The sequence below is a fragment of the Uranotaenia lowii genome, chromosome 2 (genome assembly GCF_029784155.1).
Source record: "Uranotaenia lowii strain MFRU-FL chromosome 2, ASM2978415v1, whole genome shotgun sequence".
Lineage (NCBI taxonomy): Eukaryota > Metazoa > Arthropoda > Insecta > Diptera > Culicidae > Uranotaenia > Uranotaenia lowii.
The window spans coordinates 202,853,220-202,875,795 of NC_073692.1; the positions used below are offsets into that span (position 1 = coordinate 202,853,220).

At 36.7% G+C, this 22,576-nt stretch overlaps 2 protein-coding genes across 2 annotated transcripts in view; both read right to left on the reverse strand.

Moving 5' to 3' along the window:
- LOC129742264 (uncharacterized) overlaps positions 1 to 14,477 on the reverse strand; it is a 25,150-nt gene extending 10,673 nt beyond the window's left edge. The window contains exons 1-3 of the mRNA XM_055734139.1: positions 14,418 to 14,477; positions 2,124 to 2,314; positions 1,769 to 2,039 (exon numbers count right to left, since the gene is read on the reverse strand). Coding sequence (XP_055590114.1) covers positions 1,769 to 2,039; positions 2,124 to 2,314; positions 14,418 to 14,477 — 522 coding nt within the window. The remainder of the gene's footprint in view (positions 1 to 1,768; positions 2,040 to 2,123; positions 2,315 to 14,417) is intronic.
- Positions 14,478 to 16,407: 1,930 nt separating this feature from the next.
- On the reverse strand, positions 16,408 to 20,271 carry LOC129749512 (uncharacterized). Its single transcript, XM_055744487.1, has 2 exons — positions 16,915 to 20,271; positions 16,408 to 16,847 (listed from the first exon to the last, which is right to left on the reverse strand). Exon 1 carries the CDS (start codon positions 20,140 to 20,142, stop codon positions 17,326 to 17,328), a length of 2,817 nt encoding a protein of 938 aa, XP_055600462.1. The 5' UTR covers positions 20,143 to 20,271; the 3' UTR covers positions 16,408 to 16,847; positions 16,915 to 17,325.
- Positions 20,272 to 22,576: the final 2,305 nt, after the last annotated feature.

Genomic DNA, 22,576 nt, shown 5'->3' on the forward strand with positions numbered 1-22,576 from the left:
CGAACAAGCTTTTTTCTGAATAAATTGAAAAATTTTGGGTTAAAAAGCCATAACTTCAGTTTGCAATGAGTGCGCTGGCTGAAAAAGCCTGCGTTCGATTCATCGGAAAATAACACACGAGATAAGTCTCATTTGGTTCAGAATATTCATTTTCATATTTCATTTTCTTCAAAATTTTTCAGACTGAACAAGCTTTTTATAAAAAAAAAATGCTGGGAAAATGAGGGTAAAACTACCATAACTCCATTTTTCGATGCGTGCGTTGGCTCAAACAGCCTTTATTCGATTCCTCAGGAAAACCACTTATGTATCTAAATACTTTGTTTCAAAATTTTCAAGGCCGAACATGCTTTTTTTCAATTAATTAAAAAATACGGGGGAATTAAGGGTTAAAACAACCATAACTTTATTTTACGATGCGTGCGGTGGCTTAAACTGGCTTCATTCGATTTCTCGGAAAAAAATCACACAAGTCTAATTTACAAAATTCTTAAGTCCGAACTTACTTCTTTCATAACTAATTGAAAAATATAGGGGAATCACGGGTAAAATCAGCCATAACTTTTACAAAGCGTGTCAAAGCTCAACAAGCCTTCATTTGATTCCTCGAAAAAAATCACACAAGATAAAGAAGGTATATTTTCGTAGATATGGTTCATGTAGGAGGGAAGATATTAAATTTCCTCTTTGTGTACTGGCTTAAAATAATAAACCACAAAGTTCTCATTAGTTTAGTAGCAACAGTGTTGAGCTTTTTCGACGAAAGATGGAAACCCGAATATGTTTTAGCATTGAATGAAATTCGAATTCAATCTATACATTCAACATTAACTAGGAAAATTACTAACCTACATCGTGGATGATTTTCAGTTTTCCTTGTAGATAAATGCGACTTTCCTTTTTTGAAAGTTGCAATTTTTTGTTGCACATATTATCATTTTATCAGATAACGTGCCATTGGATGTAATAGCAATTCAATCCCCTTGAAATCTGCTCGAGTAATACCATCAACTAGAAAAAAAAAACTCTCATATTGTCACTGATATCATAATTACCTACAATTAAAACTTAGTCTTGATGCTTGGCTTCCAATCAGATGTGCCGGATGCATTCTGTCTGTATCAAACTTTCGGATGGAAGTTGGAAAATGATCCTCGAAACCATAACAGCCGGTTTTTATGAAGAGATTAATCACCGGTGGTAGATGCAACTCTATCTGTATCTATCACTTCATGGTAGTTGGCCCGTGCTGAACAGAAATTTGATATGTGATGATAATGCCTCTAAATAAATTTTACCTGCTCATTTCTTATCTTTCATTACTTCTAACTTTCTATCAATCTTTAAAAAAAATCATAATCTTAAGATGTCCCTTCAGAAAAGGACATAACTTTTCACCGATAAATAAAGTAGCTGTTTTTCATTTTTAGATTTCTGTTGAAATTCAGTTCTTATCGTGTTTCAAACCTGGTATTCGTGGCGAACCTATTGTTTTATTCAGAATTAGTTGATTTGTTTTAAAATTGTTGTGTTAAGAAATTCGTGTTAAAAATTCATTGTCCCTTATAGTAAGATTATGTTTTTATTTGCCCTGTAGGCATAACATTTCCATAGGCAGTTTGCAACATCCAATTTATACTCAAGAGGCCAATAGAGAAGGTTAATCATCATCATATTTCTTCCCCACGCCGTCATAATAGGATTCCAATGTTAGGAAGCCCGGATCAGCCTTAGAAAAAAAACAAGCCCTCACACTGTGTATACTCACATCATCAATCGATATCCGCGGACAGCTGATTTCCTCCGGGAAGCGCCACGGTTTCCGCAGATGTGGTTGTGAATTTTTCCAGCTCACATAGCCGAGGGCGGCCTTCTTGAGATCTTTCACCATCCGCGGTCCGAGCGTGTGGGTGACCTTGTTGACGAGCCACGGCGGAAGCGTTCCCTGGGGGTCACAGTGCGCCACGTACTTCAGGATGCAGCCAGCCTTGGAGTTGTCGTTGGTTCGCAGCACAAAGCCGGTGATGTAGGAAGTGGCTCTAGAGAGTGAGAGAATGGAGAAGTAAAACACAAGAAGTTAATCTCGAACCCAGGTGCCGGAAGCCAAGTTTCAGTCGCAGCACCTTACGTATCCCTTCTTGGGCGGATAGTTTTTGTGCGGCACCGATCTGGACAGCAGCATTTGTTCTCCCTCGGGTCCGGTGTCCAGCCAGGATCTTTGCAGCACGAAATCTCGTGGCTTTAGAGGTGGCGGGCAGGACACTGGAAGCAGGAAGGAAACGAGGGAAAGCAATGAAGAGAAATCAATTAAAAACTATTACTGCCATCGGCAGGATTTATTACTTTGCCAATTGATACGAGACTGGACCGGTTTGGTATGGTCCGAACTCCGGAGGTGGTAGATGATTGATACCGGGATCGATTTTCAATTTTTAATTAAAGTTTTATGGGCAGATTGAACCTTGTAAAGCACAGTTTAGAGTTAGAGTCAGGAAACTGAGAGTTTTTATACAGATGATTCAGACAATTTATGGTTTCTTTTTCGAGGAAGTAATTTTTACTATCTCTTTCCTTCATCTATCCTGAATTTATGTTTGTCCCATTATTTACAATGCAATTGGAAATTTTTAAAAATTTACATATTGAATTGAATAGCAGAAAAAGTGTGAGCAAGAGTGATTACACTTATGGAGTGTATTCGAAAAAAATGCAACACTTTGTTTTTTGAATAACTTTTGAATGCTTGGATGAAAATTTGTGAAACTTTCTGTGAATCTGTAATGTAATGTAATATGTACGTGTACACAATTGGGTGGCAATCTGTCAAGTGGTTTTTGAGATAGCATCCAATACTGAAGTTAATTGACAATTTTTTTTGGGAAGAATCGAGAAAATCCCAGTGGGAGACCCAAAAAGAGCTAGAAATCAACCATTCGACCAAAATTCCCATGGTTAATCGATTAGGAAGTTTTAGAGGATCCAATAAAATTTGAATATAAGTGAAAATGATTGATTCCAAGAAGTGAGAGGAATGTGAGAGGTTTTTTCAAGCTCATCCCGAAAATATGAAGAAGTGACAAAAAAAGCCAAACTTTATTGACTGGTTTTTCTAGCTGAATAATAAATAGGCCTGACTTCATTTCTACATGGTAAAAAAACTGTCCACCAATAAAATACGGTGGTCAAATCGTGCGCAAAGTATTTGGACTGCTTGTGAGGAGATATTTTGAAAAATTTCTAAATTGACACCTAAACGAACTCTTCAGCGGTCATCTGGTAGGATTCCAACCAGAATCTCTTCGTTGACATGTCTCGCCTGTATTTCCCGAAATTAAATAAATAAAAGAGTTAAAAATTTAATATCTAGTACATGAGAAGCCCTAGGATCTGTGGAAACTGCAAATTACTCAGTCTTTCGTAACGATCGACACGATATGGTTGGCACGACCGTTTACTATGAAGAGCACTTTAAAATGTCCCACAAAGTGTATACTCTGCTTAGGTTGAATCTGGAATCGTGCTATTACGCAAAAACAATGGTGAAGTGAAGTCTAATAGAGTTGTTTTTATGCCGAAGGACGAAAATCGGCTAACTTTGTTATAACTTCGACCAAATTCAAAATTTTGAGTTAGCTTCTGGAAACAGAAAACGTTATCAAAAATGGCATTGATTTGGATAAAATGTTGTTAATAGTATGCATTAAAGGTGGCGCACGTGTTGCCTAAAAATAAAAGTCGAAAAACTTCTGCATTGGACGCTATCTGAAAAATCGCTTGACAGAACATCACAAAAAAATGCACATGTAAATATTTTATCACCAGATAACTTCGTTGAATATTTTATCTATATCCATCTATGCATTCAAAAATTATTCACAAAACAAAGTGTTGCATTTTTTTCGAATACACTCCTTAGATTCAAAAATTGAGGACAATGTTATGTACTTAGAAACATGTATGCTGAACTCCCTTTAGACTTAGTCGATTTGAAGTCATTTAAGGGGGGAGTAGGGTCTAACGGGTAAAAAAACACCATTTTCACGATTTTTTTTAGAGCTATCGTTCAAAAAAATTTATTCAAATTTTTTGCATTATACAAAGCATTGTTAAAAGAACGTTAAGTATTTTTTTCGTAGAAAAATATTGAAAAATGAGCCGGTGACGGAGCACTTTCGAGGATGCCTTTTAGAAAACAGGATTTGCGGTGGACACTGTATCTCAGCACAGAATTACCTGAAGTAAAAAAAATCAGAGCGAAATATTTTTAATAGATGTTTTTCTGGAACCCAACGATTTTATTTAACTTAAAAAAAATTTTGAAATTTTTGTGGCTGTTTGACGTAAAAACTACGATTTTTCACGATAAAAACCGCCATTTTTTATCTGTAAAATCTTCCCAAATTAAAAAAATTAGAAAATCGTTGGGGGTTGGTATTTTATATGTAGAAAATATGTTCCAAATTTGAAAAGAAGCCCTGAAGTATTTTCAAATGACGATGTCCACGGACTTTTAAAATGTGCTTTCGAGAAAAACGCGTTTGAAGTTTCTGCTCTCACTCTCTTGCAGTATTAGATAAGAGGAGATAAAGGCCTATAATTTCTACAGTTTTGCTTCGATTGACTTAAAAATTTAACACAACATTCTTGAAATGTTTTACAATAAGAAAATAAAAATCGATTTTTTGAAAGTGTTAGACCCTACTCCCACCTTAATGTAACGTTTGCACGGATAAATTTGTTCTAGAAAATCAATGTGATTTTTATTTATATTGTTGAACTTTGCAAACTTACTCGCATAACTTCTATACGAACAATACCTCATTTGATTGACACAAATAGTGTTGCGAGTTTCTTTTTTAAATTCAATGCCTTAAAATATATCTCTGTACATCACCTTAAAACTTCTTATACAACTTATAGGTAGGTATTTACATAAGCAAGGTTTAAACTAAGAAACTTTATTTACGAAAAGTGAAGCGCGTATTCATTTAATTCTAATTCAGGACTTTAGGATTAAATATTCAGCCAGCCAGCAAAACGGGAAAACCGGGAATTAAAAATGAGACCGGAAAATCGGAAAGACCAGGAATTTCAAATTAAAACCGGAAAAAAAATTTTCCCATATATAAATTTATCAAATCTTAAAATTCATGCATTTCATCATGGCGAAACTTTTTCTCAGAATCTCTCTACAATCCATAGTCGTTTATTTTAGGATTGTAAACCATTCGTTAAGAGCGGAAAAATGTCGGGATATTATATTCATTAGTAAAAAGTCGGGAAAATGGGAATTTCATTTAAAAAAAAAATAGATTTTGGAATTTAGCGCATACATTTTACGAGCACAAAATTTTTATAGAAAAATTCCTTAGCTCACGCATATTGTACAAACTTTTCACAACTGTGAAGATTTAATACGTTAAGTCTTTAACTTGTATAGCATTAATTAGCTAAAAATTTTGTACCGAGATAACCAAATATCTGAAAAAGACCTTAATGAAGAATTAGGCAAAATGAATTATAAGAAATCAAAATGCTGCGACTTCATAGTTCCGATGTGAATTCATACGCTGAATCAAGACAATTTTCGATTGAATCCACAACTCGAAAACTAAGATTTAAGTTTAACATCTATCTTATAACTGGAATTATTAGTAATCTTACTAACACATTTCAACTGGGGGAGTAATTTTAAAAACTCGGAAAAAAAATTCAATGTTTAAAGAACATTACAAGAGAGATATGAATTCAGTTATTCATCCTAACTCGGTCACCTGATACTCTGAAAAGCCATTTTTTTTTAACAAAAATCTCATGTTCAAAGATTGTTTTTAAATAAATTGAACAGTAAGAATTTTTTTGACGTGACTCTACTTATTTTCAGCTGTTTTCAAATAAGTTCACGGTACCTTCATCAAAATAAAAAATAATCATAACCATACTGCAAATTTTCATTTGATTGATAAAATATTTAAAAAAATCGAATTTCTTTGTTTGTGTTATATGTACATACACACTACAAATTTTCAAAAACTATCAAAACATGAGTTCAAAAATCAAACCTCAAATGTCTGACAAACGACATTACCTCGAAGTACTTATCTTATTTGGTTTCGAAAATTTGGTTTTCTTCTAATATAGCTCAATTTTAACTTTTGAGAATCGGAAATTGTTCAATCCGGGTAAAATACCGGAAACCAAATAATATAATAAGATGCCACCATTTTATTTGGTTAATTGATAAACGCACAAAAGGCTGAAGGAGTGACCAAGTTTTTGTGTGATTCTTGTATACATTTTTCACTTAAACCAGTAGGATTTCAAATTGGAAAATCGAATAAAACATGCTCTTTTGGAATAGGAGTGAAAATTCAGATTAAGATTTAAGATAAATTTACTATAATTTAGGTAAACATATTCAAGCATCTAGAACTCAGCACATTACAAAAATAAATAAATTTAAAGGTATCCAACCAAAAATATGATTCAGTACTCAATATAAGAACCAAAATAAAATTTCAGATTGCTTAGAATTCATAACGTTCTTCGGAATCTATTTTAAAAACTTAAGGAGAAAAATATTAGAACGTTAATCATTACCCAAGCTTTCAAGTAAAATTTGATTTCCTTATCCGAAAATAAAATAAGTGTCAGAAATTAAAATTTGAATTATGAATCCGAACTTAAAATTAAATTGATTTATGGATCGGTTATTCAATGCGAAATTCAGCGCATGATTATTTTTCAAATTTCAGAAATTGAAAGCAAGATTTCAATAGCATAATTCAGTATTTCAACTTGAAATTTTCAAATAATTATACACATGGCATCATATCAAAACTATAATTTATCTCATGCAAATAATAAAAATAAAGCATTTTTTTTTAAATAAACGAAAATGGTGTGAAAGACTGAAAAGAAGGTAACAATTTTCGGTTAAGATTTGGACAACCAGAATTATTTTCGTATCGTATTACCGTCGTATTACCATCACCGTATTCTGAAAAACCTTTGAGTTTCAAGATTATACTAAAACAATATTAGTCCTTTCATAGTTTTACGTTCAACTTACGAAAAAATGTTTTCTTTTTGGTCAAAAACCCTGATAAACATTTTTTTGCGCATTTCGATACAAGGAAAATAAAAAATTCTCAACCAGGAACACCAAAAAAAAAACCGCGAATTCGAAAATGGAAACTCGCTGGCCACTCACTGGTTTAAAAAAAAAGGTTTCAGGAATTTAGAATTTAGAATTGATTAAGTAGTACAGATTCAAGATTTTGGTTTCAGTTTCGGGATTCACAATTCTAGATTCATAATTCAGAATTCAAGATTGAGGATTCAGAACTCAGGTTTCGGTATTTGAGTTCCGTTAATCAGTACATATAACGAACTATGGATTCAAGATTAAGATTTTAAGATTTGAGATTTAGGACTTGAATTCTATTCTATTTCTATTTTGTTTATTTTTAGAAGATTTTAACCAACTTGGTCATTCGTCCTCTTGAATTCGAGATGCAAAATTCAGAATCCAACACAAAAAATTCAGGATTCTCAAAATTCAAGATTCAACAATCAAGATTGAAGTCGTACCCCTTGATGAACTATCAAGATTCAAGAATCAATATTCAAGATTCAAAATTCAAGATTTAAGATGAAAGATTCAAGCTTCGAGATTCAAGATTCAAGATTCAAGATTCAAGATTCAAGATTCAAGATTCAAGATTCAAGATTCAAGATTCAAGATTCAAGATTCAAGATTCAAGATTCATGATTTAAGATTCAAGATTCAAGATTCAAGATTCAAGATTCAAGATTCAAGATTCAAGATTCAAGATTCAAGATTCAAGATTCAAGATTCAAGATTCAAGATTCAAGATTCAAGATTCAAGATTCAAGATTCAAGATTCAAGATTCAAGATTCAAGATTCAAGATTCAAGATTCAAGATTCAAGATTCAAGATTCAAGATTCAAGATTCAAGATTCAAGATTCAAGATTCAAGATTCAAGATTCAAGATTCAAGATTCAAGATTCAAGATTCAAGATTCAAGATTCAAGATTCAAGATTCAAGATTCAAGATTTAAGATTCAAGATTCAAGATTCAAGATTCAAGATTCAAGATTCAAGATTCAAGATTCAAGGTTCAAGATTCAAGATTCAAGATTCAAGATTCAAGATTCAAGATTCAAGATTCAAGATTCAAGATTCAAGATTCAAAATTCAAGATTCAAGATTCAAGATTCAAGATTCAAGATTCAAGATTCAAGATTCAAGATTCAAGATTCAAGATTCAAGATTCAAGATTCAAGATTCAAGATTCAAGATTCAAGATTCAAGATTTGAGGTTCAATTATTCAAGATTCAGAACTTAGGATTCATGATTGCAGGTCTAAATTTTTGGATCTAGAATTTAGAGATGCATTTTCATGATTCTGGTTTCGGGATAACTGTATTTAGGATTTTTGTGGAATGTGGATTCAAAATTCAGGATTTGACTCTCTAGGAAATGATAAACCTACTTGTCTCCTCCAATAAGTTACCGGAAGTTAACTGTAAAAGATACATCACAGAAACAAACCGACCTGTTTGGCCTATCTCGGGGCAGCAATTTGAAACGTAAATGTCGAAAATTCACCATTATCTCGAATTATGTCCACGTCAAAATAAAAAAAGGAATTGTCAGAGAAAAATAAACCGTAAACTCTATCCGGCTCAACCTGGCTCCCGGGTTTTACGATTGTGTTTGCAGAGGTCTTCCCCGTACTCAAAATCTAGGGGAAACGAGAAAAGGTAAAATGTGCTGTATCGTCATCCCGAATCATCCGGAGCTGGTTTGGGCTGCTGTAGGGCATTTTGATGGAGGAACATTTGTGGAGCCGTATTGATATAAATAAAGTCAAATATTTTCCTCCTTCGTCGTCGTCGTCGTCATCGCTCTTTCCGGTTTACTTTCACGCCGATTGGCATTTATGATGACGATGTTGTCGAACATGATGGGTTCGGCGAAATGTAAAAAAATAAAAAGATGATACAATTCTTGCGTAACCTGAACCTGATCAATAATGCAATGATCTAAAAGGGTTTTTCATGGATCAATTGTTGTTCAAATTTGGCTATAAGCTTGTGATGCCTGAGTTGAAAAGGTTTGTAGATTCGATGTTCGCCCAATCATAACAACGCCAAAAACAGTCTTTGAAATTGAGAAACGAGTCATCAACCTGTTTCAACTTCTTTTTAAGTGAGACGTGCGATTTTTTTAAAATTTAAATTTTTTTTCGACTGAAATACTTAAAAGGCTACGAGTTCCGGCAAATTTCTTCATCTTTAATTTTGATTTATCCCATTTGAGTCGGAAATCATTATTCAAAAAAAATATACAAGCCAGAAATCATATGTCTCGGGGACCCAATCGATATAATCCAACAAAACACAATGCCCCAAACTCGAAGCAGCTCTGAGTACGTGCTGTTTAACGACGAAATAAAATGCCATCCAAGGAATGGATAAGTTATGCAGCGAGAAACCGATTCTGTGCCCGGAAACGTCGGAAGCCATAGAACGTTTCCTGCATGTATAGTAATTTTTCCTCTCGATTCAATTTCAATATTCTCACACATCCGGAAGCATCGGAACACAAAACATGAACGACATCGTGTATCCCGTTACTTTGATTTAAGCATAGCACTCAACTCCAGTCGTGGCTCCAGAGACAATCCTTTTGGGGGTTGTTGGAGATTTTGAAAGCTCGGTATCGTGGTACAGGATTTTAACACAACTTTTAAAATTAAGGAGCGGGCTATGTGACGGTGCTTCGGCATTGTCAGACACATTTCTTTTCTGCAATAAATGCCATTTCGATCGACCGTTTCTGGCTCGACATATTTTGTTTTTTTTTTTTTTTCGTTGGTGTCTTCATTCATAAACCACATAAATAGAAATTCTATCACGTCAAAGTGTAAAAAATGTCTTGTTTCTCCTGAATTAATATCTTCATTCATGTGAATTTTCATATTTTATTTTTACCAGGTATAAATCATCTGTTTTTTGTTTTGGCGCATTTCAAACGACAACGCACAAGGCTTGGATATGAAATTTCACCGAATGTCAAAACTTTCACCTTCATTACAAGAAACAAATCCAGATTTGTTTTTGTATTCATTCGAAAGTCTTCCGAAATCTTTCCTATAAGCGTTGGAAAAAAGTCTAAACCCATTACCTCAAAGGCTTGATGGATTGAGCTTCCGGAAAGGTTAAGTTCGTTCCATCTCACTTCCGAGCCGTTGAAGTGTCGAAAAACAAACAACAAAAAAGCATAATCCCAAGAGACTTTTTAAAACTTTAAATCAGTCACAGATAACATTTAAACAAACAAAATATAATCCCGGCCAGCACAGATTGATGACCGTACCTTGCCCGTCCGTCATATTTCATTTCCCGGAATGAGCTTTTTAACTTCCCTCATCCCACTTCCAGCTGGCAGCTGACGACTTGTATTCGATACTAGAACAGATGTTTTTCAAACCCACGAATGGAAGTTTCATCTTTCAACATTCAACTTTTTGGAAGGTTGTTCTTTTTTTTTGTTCGGTGGATCCCCCGTTCCGTTCCAAAGCCATCATCCAAAGTCAATCTAAAGTGGTTTCCAGTTTTCATCTCATTTTCGGGAAATACCATGAGCCATTAAAAAGTTCTGTGGGAGCTACTAGAAGTTGCGTGTCGTAGGTTGGGAAGTTTTTTTTTGTTTCTAACAAAAAAGTTAACAGGGAAAAGATGTGAACTTGTCAATCCCAGCATCAATGGAGTAATGGGACAATTGAAAATGGTTTTCCACAATACGTCAACAAGTTGTGTGGGTTTTTTTTTAAATTGGAAATGTATTGATAACTTCGTCGGCAATGGAACTGCCATTCATAATAAAATGCGAATGATAAACTGGGGACGGAAACTTGAATTGGAAACTAAATCGATTTTTGTACAAATTATGTTTTCTGAATTGTGCAAATTCTCGGTTCTGAACTCGGATGGAATTCTCTAACCTGAATCTTTAAATAAAAAATACAAAACTGTGGTTTTTATTAACAGGAGTGATATGTTAATTCCTGGAAACTGGAATTTTTTAAATTGGGACAAGAATCATCTCTAAGACTTGAAACAAACACGAAACCTGAGACCCTGTGATCTGAGTTGTGATACTTGATACATAAGACCTGAGATTTGATATGTGAGATCTGAGACTAAAGACATTAGACCTGAGCTCTGAACCTTGGAACCTGAGACATGAGATCTGCATCCTGCGACCAAGGTTGCAGAAAAAAAAATGTGTTCTGACGAAAAAAAATTGTGATATTTACCCATTATTGTGATTTCTGTGATATTACCCAAAAGTTCTGTGACGGCGTTCTGTGATATTTTTCTTAAAAAATTTATTCAAAAGTCATGTCAAATTGAGTCTTTTTTACATTTTAACTTAAGAAAAATTAATTAACTTAACTAATTTCATGATATTTCTCCAATTCAAAGTTAATAATCCAAAATTTATATTGATACTAGCTGATCCCATACGAACTCCGTTTCGCTTTCAACTTGTTGTATGAATACGCCAATTGTCAAGCATTTTCCAGATGCACTTCCGAAATCATTGTTTAGTTATTTTTGCAAAAATATTGGACGTTCACTTTTCTGTCGTCTGCTACTAAATTTGAAAACAGAAATCAATTGAACGTGCCAAAAAATCACCGTGTATGAATTTCGACTCGACAGTTTCATAACAACGCAATTATTGTCAAAAAGTTGAACCCCTTCAGGTGGCCTTTTATACAATCTTTGATATCTGTAATCAATTTCCTTCCCTCAAAACTCCCGTATGCAAATTTTCAAAGCAATCTATTGCATAGTAACGTCAATATTGCTAAAAGCAGGGTAAACTAATGAACGACTCATGTCGTAGACCCCTGGCAAAACATTTGACAACTCTAATCGATTGTCCGTCCCCGAAAACTACCGTGTGCCAATTTTCATCCCAATCCGATGTATGGTAACGACGATATTGCAAAAATATGGAAACGTTAATATGGACGCCCACCTTTTGCCGGCCCCTTACCCTGAATTCAATACCTGAAATCGATTGCCCGTCCCTCAAAACTCTCGTGTACAAATTTTCATTCCAATCCTTCATCCTTTCATGAAAAACATTTTTTACACCCATCATTTTTAAGGAAGCTTGAATAGATTTGGCTTAATAGTTTTATCTTCGAAAGATTAAACTGCTTTTTTTATCTTTTCCATCCCCTATCTAATGAAAATATTTGTTGAAGATAATCCCACTTTTCAATATGGATGATCTCCCTGTAAAATGGTATATTTAAGTTTCATTTAATTAGAATTTTCTTAAAAACCTCCGAACTTTTTTGAACCATGTTGAAAACCCACTTTGCATGTTTTTTTTATTTGCTTGTATGTATTTTTTCGCTTTTCAATTTCGCACTGTTTTATTATTAGTTTATCTTAAATGTTGAAAGTTCTACTAATAACTTTTTGAAGTTATCAACAACAAATCATCTCGGACACACCATTTTTATATTATGAAAAAGGTTTTTTTTTAGTTCTGTTATTTTTTCATGGGTACAAACATCCCATTAAGAGATGGTAGAATCGACCACATTTTTCATCAATGATAACTCAAAAGTTAGAAATTGGCCAGTAAAATAGAATTGTATAAAACTCAAAACCTCAAATTTCATTCTGTTATCAATTTTCTAATCCCCCATTAAAATTCCAATTGAAGCGTTAAAATCGCAGCCGTGAACTTATAAACTCTGAATCTAAAAAAATTTTCTTTCTCTAAGAGGAATTCCAAAAATATAAAAATGGTTGACCTTCAAAGCCCCCCAGCAGCGGTAAAGAGCACTTTGAAAGCCACTACTATTCTAGTCAATATATTCCTAACAGGCTAGTTGTATTTTTCAATCAAAATGTAGGCTTATAATTGTATCCAAATATCTCGTACCGGTAGCATGTGCTTTTAACAGTAGAAGGTACAAAAAACACCCGCCAAAATTTTCACTTTCAAAATTTTAATGCTCAGCAAGCTTCGATTTGCTATCCAGTACATGTGAGCTCTGGATGGTCGTTTCTAATAGCCTGCCTATGGTGATGGTGAAAATAATCCCGCCAACGAAACGAACGGAAACGAAACTCGGTTCAAAAAATGGGTGCCATGACTTTTGGTTTGTGGGAATAAAACCGTTGTTGTATGGACGACCGCCTTCAAAAGGGGTCATCCGAAAATCTAAAAACATTTTTCATCATTCCTGGTCCTAATGAGCATCCATGCCAAATTTCAGCTCTCTAGCTCTTAAGGCAGCTGAGCCTATTGAAGACAAACATACAAACAAACAAACGGAAATTACTTTTTATATATATAGATAGATAGATTAAAAAGAAATTTCTGCGTTCTGTGAAACAGATTATGTGATGATTTTTTTTAATTCTGAGAAATTATAGATTTTTCTTCAATTACGGCAATCTTGCCTTAGACCTGAGGTATGAGACCTGTAATATGAAACCTTAATTCTGAGACATAAGATGTGAAACGCGAGACAGATATTTGTCCTCCAGCTTCAGGTCTCGATCTCAAATTTCAGGTCTCAGTTAACAAGTTTCATGTCTCAGGACTCAAAGCCCGAGTGTAAGGTTGGATTTTCAAGTCCCATGCTAAAGTTCATGTTTAAGGGTTCAGTTCTCAAGTCTCAGCTCTTATGTGTAAGGTTTTAGGTATAATGATTCAGATCACAATTCTCAGATCCCACGTCTCATGTCACATGTCACAGATCTCAGGTCTCAGGTCTCAGGTCTTAGATCTCATGTCTTAAGTTTCAGGTCCAATGTTTGGAGCCTCAAGTTTCAGATCTCAGATCTCAGGTCTATGGTCTTATCCCTACAACCTCATAGCTCATCCCACTCCCAGCTTGCTAATTGCGTGTCAAAACAGTGTCATAAAGCCGTCTTAAAAATGTACATAAAGAATCGCTTTAAAAAGACCTCACTTTTCATCCAAATTTCTTAGAATTCCTCAGTTTTTATTTTCATCATCGATCTTTGTCTGTTGAATTCTTCCAGTTGTTACAGTTTGCATTCTTCATTACAGCCTTTTTCTTCATTCATTCAACAGAAATCTCCCCCCCCCCCAGGATCTAATCTTCATTAGATTATGCACCCAAGTGTAACCGAAAATGCTCTGACTGTTCCTTCGTTCATTGCTCGGTGTGGCAAACGCAAGAAGATTAAAGGATTTCCAAGGTTTTCTCCCAGGAAATGGAGAAGTCATTCATGCATTAAACTCCAGTAAATGTAGTTAATTTTTGCCTTTCGGTTTGCCCAGGGTTTTTGGGCGTCGATAGCATCTGGGTGGGTACCTTTATGGGTACCGAAAGTTGGAGTGCTAAACGCTGTGTTCCAGGATTAGCCAGAACCATGGTTGGTAAAATGTTGTTCTTTTTGTTGTTTTTTGGAACTCAAGAGCTCAAGAAATTTATCATAACCAGTATGCTTATTCTGCCAGGGTAGATTTTATTTCCAGCAAAAGCCTACTTGTATAGCAAAAGTTCCAAAATAGTTCGATCTGTTCATATTTTTGAGAGAGCTAAGTAAGAGTTCCCTGAATTATTTCATCACCTAGAAAATAAATTTTATATTCTTTAAAAGCATACATTCGCAAAACGAAAATCTATTTCATCCATTTCATAGGTAAACTAAGTAGAAAGTAACTGTTAACTAATAAACTGTTAACTAATAAAGGTTCGGTTTATTTATTTTATTTTGTCGTTTTTGTCATTTTTTTCGTTTTGTAATTTTTGTTATTTTTGTCATTTTTGTCTTTTTTGTCAATTAATGTACATTTTGTCGATTTAGACATTTTTGTCAGTTTCATCAATTTTGTCAATATGTTATGTCAATTTTGTCAATATACATTTGAATAACGTTTGTCTTTTTTGTCATTTTTGACATTTTTATTATTCTTGTCATTTTTGTTATATTTGAACATTTTGTGATCGTTTTTGTAATATTTGTATTTTTATTTTTGTTGTTTTCATTTTTCAATTTCGGAATTCAGGGATATTTTGTCAATTTGGTTAGTTTATTCTCTATTTTATCAATATTATCAGTTTAATAATCTTTTAGGCTTTGTTTTTTTTTTATTTTGTCAATTTAGTACATTTTGCCATTTTTATAATTTTCGTAATTTTCTAAAAAGTGTGATTTTTTTTGCATTTTCTCAATTTTGTCAAATATGTAATTTTTATATCTTCAATCAATTTTGTCAACTTTTAATATTTTGTCAATATTGTCATTTGAATCAAAATGGTTTTTTGGTTCTTTTTTTTTGTCATTTTTGTCTTTTTAGTAGTGTTTGTCATTTTTTTCTATTTTGTCATGTTTGTCAATTTTGTCATGTCAATCCATTTGTCTTTATTTAATTTTTTCAATTTTGTAATTTTTGTTATTTTTGAAACGCTCACTGAAGAAGGTAGTAAGTTGCTATCGAAATACCGGTATATGAACTTTTCATTTACCGTGGTTGCATTAAAAGGAATCTTTCGATTGCTTTGATTCCGTTTTTTTTTGTCTTTTGTGTCAATTTAGTCTATATTGTCAATATTTAAATAGTTTTTCAATTGTTTCAATTTTATTATGAAGCCAACTTGCAGTTAGCTCGAAACGAGGAAATCGTGTTTGAAATTTCCGAACATATAATCAAATCCTATTTAAAAATTCGACAACTTTTGGTTCAAGAAAATAAAAAAGTGTGCGTTATATTCACTTAATGTTCGTTGGTTATGAAGAGCTTTTACTTTTTTCGGTAATTTTTTGCTATTTTCGAGTTTTTCTCTTATTTAGATTGATCGTTTACCCAATTTGTTTATATTTGGCAGTTTTGCCCATATGAAATGTTTCGCTAGATTTGTCTGGTTTATTTCTATTTGCTGACAAACGATATTCTTTCATGAAAAAATGTTTTTTTTTGGTTTTGCAAATAAAATGTACAAATCAGGGTGTTCGGACTCGGCCGATGGGGGGTTCGGAATTCGAGGGTTTTCTTCCCGTCTCTAAGTCGACGGCATCCACTAGCAGCAGGAATCCGGGTAAGTCGCCTACACTTAACACACAGCAGCTGATTCACCCGATGGGGGAAGAATTTTGTTTGCACTTCGGTGTACTTTGTATGGGTATCACGGTGCAACTTGATGCAACTATTTTGCCACCACTTAACTAGACCCGATTTCGGATAAACTTGAGATAAGCCGCTTGGTTGGACTTTAGATAAGTACTTTATTGGAACGAAGTGAAAGATCCGTGCGTTCGATTCAATGTTATTTTCTATTCTAACAACTAAAATGGCTTACATTCTATTGTGTGAGTCTCTCTCGGCGAAAGTTCTTATGTTGCGAGAGAGTACATATTAATGCTAGGGTACGTGTACAGAAAGTGGTGTTTGCGAGCAAATGGATTAAAGTGTCAAGTGAACATAAAACTAGACACATATTACAAACAAAAACTTAGATGCTATTTCCTGATCGGTACAGTACCGATCATTCCGGCCACCTTGAAACTGCTGTTTCAACCAATTTCGGACCAATTGATTGCGGGCTCCTCAGTCGGTTGGACCATGCGACACGGTTGGGCCAGGGTACACGGTTGGACCAAGAGACACGATTGGACCCGACATGAACCATCTTTGCGTCGGAAAGGCAGCTGTTCACTACTTCGGCTGGATTCGAAGGCACAACTGGCACGTCGCACATCGAGGAACCTGCTTCGTCTCAACTTAGGCACTGGTGCAGAATCTGTGGACGACAAAAGAGACCCGGTAGAACGAACGGCGTAGAGTAAGGTTAGAGGAACGCTAATCACCTGTTAGCGCCCCTTTAGCGCGTTGAGCAACGTTCGGTGTGCTCTACCGGTCTTAGAAGATTCGGCTTCTGACGTGGCTTGGTGCATGGCGATGAATGCTCGGTGACGATATAGCAATAATGTAGGAAAGGATCTGTAATCGACAAAGAACCGGTAGATCGAACAAGAAAATGTGACAATTTGGAACGCTAATCACCTATTAGCGCTCGACATGCGCAGTGAGTCACATTCGGCGTGCTCTGCCGGTCTTTGTAGATTGATCTCGATGAAAATACCGCAAATGGGTGAAATTAGTAGAACATGGATCTGTAAGCAACAAAGACCCGGTAGATCGAACGGTTGGAGTAAAGTTATAGGAACGCTAATCACCTTTTAGCGCTCTATAAGCGCGTTGAGCACGTTCGGCGTGCTCTACCGGTCTTTGTAGCTTTGTACTAGTTGTCGGGGGTTGTCACGTTGACCTGTTGACTGCTGGCGGTGAATAAGATGACAATCTCGCTTGGCTGACTGAATGACTCCATCTCGACCTTGATGAAGTCTTGTAGAGCGATCGAGTGGCCGTGAGGTGGCGGAACAGGGCCAGTTTTCCAATAACGACGATTGCCATGCAGGGTTTTCGGGGAAGTTGGAGGAATGTAGATACCTGGACAGTTCACTAGCTGTGATGTGCACTTCCGGAACGCGTCTCCTACTGAGCCCATCAGTATCCTTCTGGATAGCAGTTAACCGATTAGCAGCAATAGTTCTCCAACGATGTCGTGGCGGCTTTGGTATGCGGAATTCCGTTGGCAGGACAGGTGCGCATAACCCCAGACAGGTAACTGACGGCTGCTTGGCTAAAGGGACAAAGTAGCAGCAGGATTCACAGGCAGCGTCTTCTCCTTTGTCGTTGACCTTAGCGGCGCTTGAAGGCGTGTTGGACAGCTGACTGTGTTGAGCGACGGAACCGACGAGCAGCGTATCGTTGAGCGCGTATCTTGAATTGGGCTCACAGGATGCGTCGAATACCACGCGTTCATTGGTGGTTTTGCTGGCTTCCTTGAGCACCGGGTGATGTGGCAGATAGCAGTGTGGTTTGTCGTCAACAGAATCGATGCGGTGCCTTTTTCCGGGCTGAGCGTGACTTCCAGGGATTTTGTGGTGTGCATTTCTGGTGGAGTTACGTTGTGTGGCCTTCGTGTTCGAATCTCCAAGGGTGGTTTTAGGATTATTGGGCCGGGAATGGCGGGCGACGGATCCTTTTTCGTGGATTTGAGTGGTGGAGGGTTCAGCTTCCGTTCTCAGGCTCCCATCGGCGGTTTCCATTGGCCGGAACTCCCCAGGGATCGTTTCTCGGGTTTGATCAACGGTGGAGAGGAAGCACGCTCGCGGTGCGGTGGTGGAGCTGGAATCCACTTTGCCAGAAACTGTCCAGCCAAAGAGGGTGTCCACCAAAAACGGAGAATTATCACCAAGAGAGTGGCGTACGCCTGTGTGGAACTCGTGGTAACATTCTCCACCGATGATTATGTCGATTGTTGCTGGAACGTGGAACTGAGGATCCGCCAATGGAACCTTTGGCATTTTCCAGGCAGTTGTATCGATCGGGGATGTGGGAAGATGGGAGGTTGGCTTCTTCATGACGAGGAAATCGAGTGTGGTGGAGAAGTCGCTGTTCCTGGATATGATCTTGGCAGCTAACTTGTGCTTGATACGCTTGACTAACTCTCCAATTCCGGCAACTGCGATGTCCACGGGACTTTGACGGGTGGCGAGCTCGTTCGCCAGCTTCTTGGTGATGAAATTTGACATCGCTGCAGAATCAAGTAGAGCTCGTGCTTGGATCTTTCTGCCGTATCGGTCGACTACTAACAGCGAGACTGTCTCCAAGAGAACGGTTGAATCAGAATGCACGGAAAGATTTACTGTTGGGGGGCTAAGCAATCTACTGGGGCCTGGATTCGCTTGTACGGGATGTGGTTCCTCAGTAGAGAGTTGCTCTAGATGTGATATTTGGTGGTCGTGCAACATGGTGTGGTGTTTTGCTTGACAAATCCTGCACAGAAACTTAGATTTGCAGGATGTTGCCCGGTGGTTTGCGCGAAAGCAATTCCAGCAAAGACTGTGCTGTGTCACAAACTCTCGACGTTGGGAGCTTGATAGGTTCGAAAATGCTGGACATTGGTGAAGCGGATGTGTTCTCAAACAACAGTGGCATGGCGAAGTACTGGATTGAGTTTCGGACGTAGCTGTGTTCACGACAGATCGGATGGGAACTGGTTTCTTCGTGATTTGTCCGGCCACCTTGAAAACGGTGGGCACTGAGGAACGATGCTGGAGATCGCTGTCCACGGATTTCAACATCCGGACCTGGTGGATGAGAAACTCGATGAGCTCGTCGTATTTCACCTCGTCCTTCTGTCGAGTATCTTGCTCCCATGCACGAATCGTCGCCGAATCCAACTTGTTTGACAGGATGAAGATGAGCGGAGTGTCCCAATGCTCGATCGGTTCGCCTAACTTCCCCAGAGCCTTAACGTGTCGCTGGAAATCATCAACCAGTGTGTTGAGGTCTTGGGCTGACTCATACTGGATCGGTGGAAGGTTGTACAGGCCTCGAAACAGCTCCTTTCTGAGGAATCGCTTGTTATCGTAACGCTTCTTAAGCGCGTCCCACGTCGACGAATAATTATCGGCTTGGATATCCACAGACTCGAACGGTTTTCTTGCCTCTCCTTCCAACGACTGCAACAGATACTGCAGCTTGTTGACGATCGGTATGTCCTCGTTGCAGTGGATCATCGAGAGAAAGTTATCACGGAATGAGATCCAGCGCGATTCATCTCCACTAAACTTCGGCAAATCGATTTTTGGCAGACGATGATGAAAGCTGGAAGACATGCTATGAGAAGCCGATGCGTGGATGATCGTCGAACTCAACGGATGCTCCCTACTCTCCAGTTTGGACAGCAAAAAACCCTTCGCCCTGCAGAATCGATCCTCAAAATCAGCACGGAATTCCAGGTGTGTTTCAAACCGTTCTTCGCTGTCACCCATCTCGATGTCGTTCTGCACGTTCAAGAAGAGTTCGTTGCACTTGTTGAGCGCCTCCAAACGTACCGCAACCTGGCAACAATCCCGTTCATAGGTGAAATCCGCTACGAACTTCTCCACCACATCTCGTTCAGCACACGCTCGTCGTCTCGTCAGAAGGTCCGCTGCTAACTTTTTCTCCGCCTTGCTAGCCATCACTCAACACCACTCAAATCACACTTAAAAACACCAAAACGACCGTAAATGCCACCAATGATTGACTTTTCGGATGTGTTTTATAAATAAAAATCGCCAAAATATTTTTATTTAGTGTATGTTGCTATCCTTTTGAGCGGTACTGTAGTCAGCAACTTGTATTTACGTAACCCAGCAATGTTACAATCGCCACAAAATAAACAGGCAAAGGGATTTTGATTTTTTCCAAAAATCCAATTTTTTAAGTGACGCTATACTTTTGTACGATACTGTTGTCTAGCCACTTGCCTCTATGGGTCTCGCTATAATGCTTCACAGTGTCTCAGTGACCACTGGAAGTGAATTCCAATTTTTCCAAAAACTTTCAAATTTGTAAGTGCCGATATAATTTTGACCGACACTGTAAAGTGCACCACCCTAAATGCACTTGCAATTCGCCGTAGAACTGACTTTTAGTCACAAAATGCAATTTCGTAAAAAAAAGTTATTTAATTTTTACTTGTTTCTAAACTTTTGCACTGTACTGTGTTGTAAAACTTTTGTACTGAAGTGTAATTCGCAGTTTGTTTTGATCCACAATCAATCATCAAATTCTATTGTAAGTGCCGTATCGAACAATTTGTATAGTGATATCGGTGCGATTTTCGCTGGCCAAGTGAATAATTAGGCCGTAATAGTTTGTCCACGGTGAGAAAATCACAAGTTGGCCTACCTTGGGTGTGGATTTGCTACAAACCACAACTGCTATGGCGCTCGGAAGATGGCGATTGATGATCTCCTCTGCTGGTCCAGATGAGCTTCCTGTCCTCGAATCCGGCTTCGAAGGACCAAATGTTCGGGCTCGGCCGATGGGGGGTTCGGAATTCGAGGGTTTTCTTCCCGTCTCTAAGTCGACGGCATCCACTAGCAGCAGGAATCCGGGTAAGTCGCCTACACTTAACACACAGCAGCTGATTCACCCGATGGGGGAAGAATTTTGTTTGCACTTCGGTGTACTTTGTATGGGTATCACGGTGCAACTTGATGCAACTATTTTGCCACCACTTAACTAGACCCGATTTCGGATAAACTTGAGATAAGCCGCTTGGTTGGACTTTAGATAAGTACTTTATTGGAACGAAGTGAAAGATCCGTGCGTTCGATTCAATGTTATTTTCTATTCTAACAACTAAAATGGCTTACATTCTATTGTGTGAGTCTCTCTCGGCGAAAGTTCTTATGTTGCGAGAGAGTACATATTAATGCTAGGGTACGTGTACAGAAAGTGGTGTTTGCGAGCAAATGGATTAAAGTGTCAAGTGAACATAAAACTAGACACATATTACAAACAAAAACTTAGATGCTATTTCCTGATCGGTACAGTACCGATCACAGGGCTAAATCCCGGCTTTTTTAAACCAAATCCGGGCAACCGGGCTGGACCATTAATAGTTTCCTTTTTCAAGTTTATTTTTCCAAACCTTTAACGGACTTCTTTACCTAGAGATGAAAATCTATTAAAAAAATCAGTCGAAACACCGCATTTTGTGACTATAAATGCAAGGTAGTTTTTATTAATTACTGAATATTGTCAAATGGACGACATAGTGTTGAGTTAATGGATTGTCTTCGAGGAAACATCAAGTTTCATTGAGGTCCAATATGTGTTTGTTTTCGTTTTTATATAACTTGAAACGTTTTACGTTAAAAAAATTGTGAAAACAAATTAAAATTACAATCACTAGAGTAAAATACGATGCGGTTACGTAAACAAAACAACAAAAATTTGCTAAACTAGCAAAAGTGACAAAAATTCGAAAAATTAACAAAATTGATAAATCAGATTAAACACTACAAAATTGACATAAATGATAAATATGATCAAATTGACAAAATAAAATCAATGACAAAATTAATGAAATGACATTGGCAGAATAGATCAAATTTGAAGAAAAATGATAAAATCGAAAAAATTCGAAAAATTTACAAAATTGACAAATTCGATAAAAAAAAAAAAATTAATTACAATTAACGGTATTGACCAAATGTAAAAATTGATAAAATTAACAAAATTGAAAAAAAATTAAAAAAGGACAAAATGCAAAAAAACTGTTTGAAATCACCAAATCAATGAAAAATTGACAAAACTGACAAAACTGACAAAATGGATCACATTGATAAATGAACTAATTTGACAAAATAAACAAAATTGATTAAACTGATTTAGCCACTGGCCCTTTCAACCCGAACTGCGATGCAGTTCGAGTAGAGAGAAGAAGAAAAAGAAGATAATAAAACGGACAAAACAAATGTTATTGGCATAAATGAAAATAGTGAATTTTGTCATTTTGCTCATCTTTGTAATTTTTATCCTTTTGGTCATTTTTTGTCATTTTTGTCATGTTGGTCATTTAGGTCATTTTTGCCATTTTTGTCATTTTTGTTTTTTTGGTCA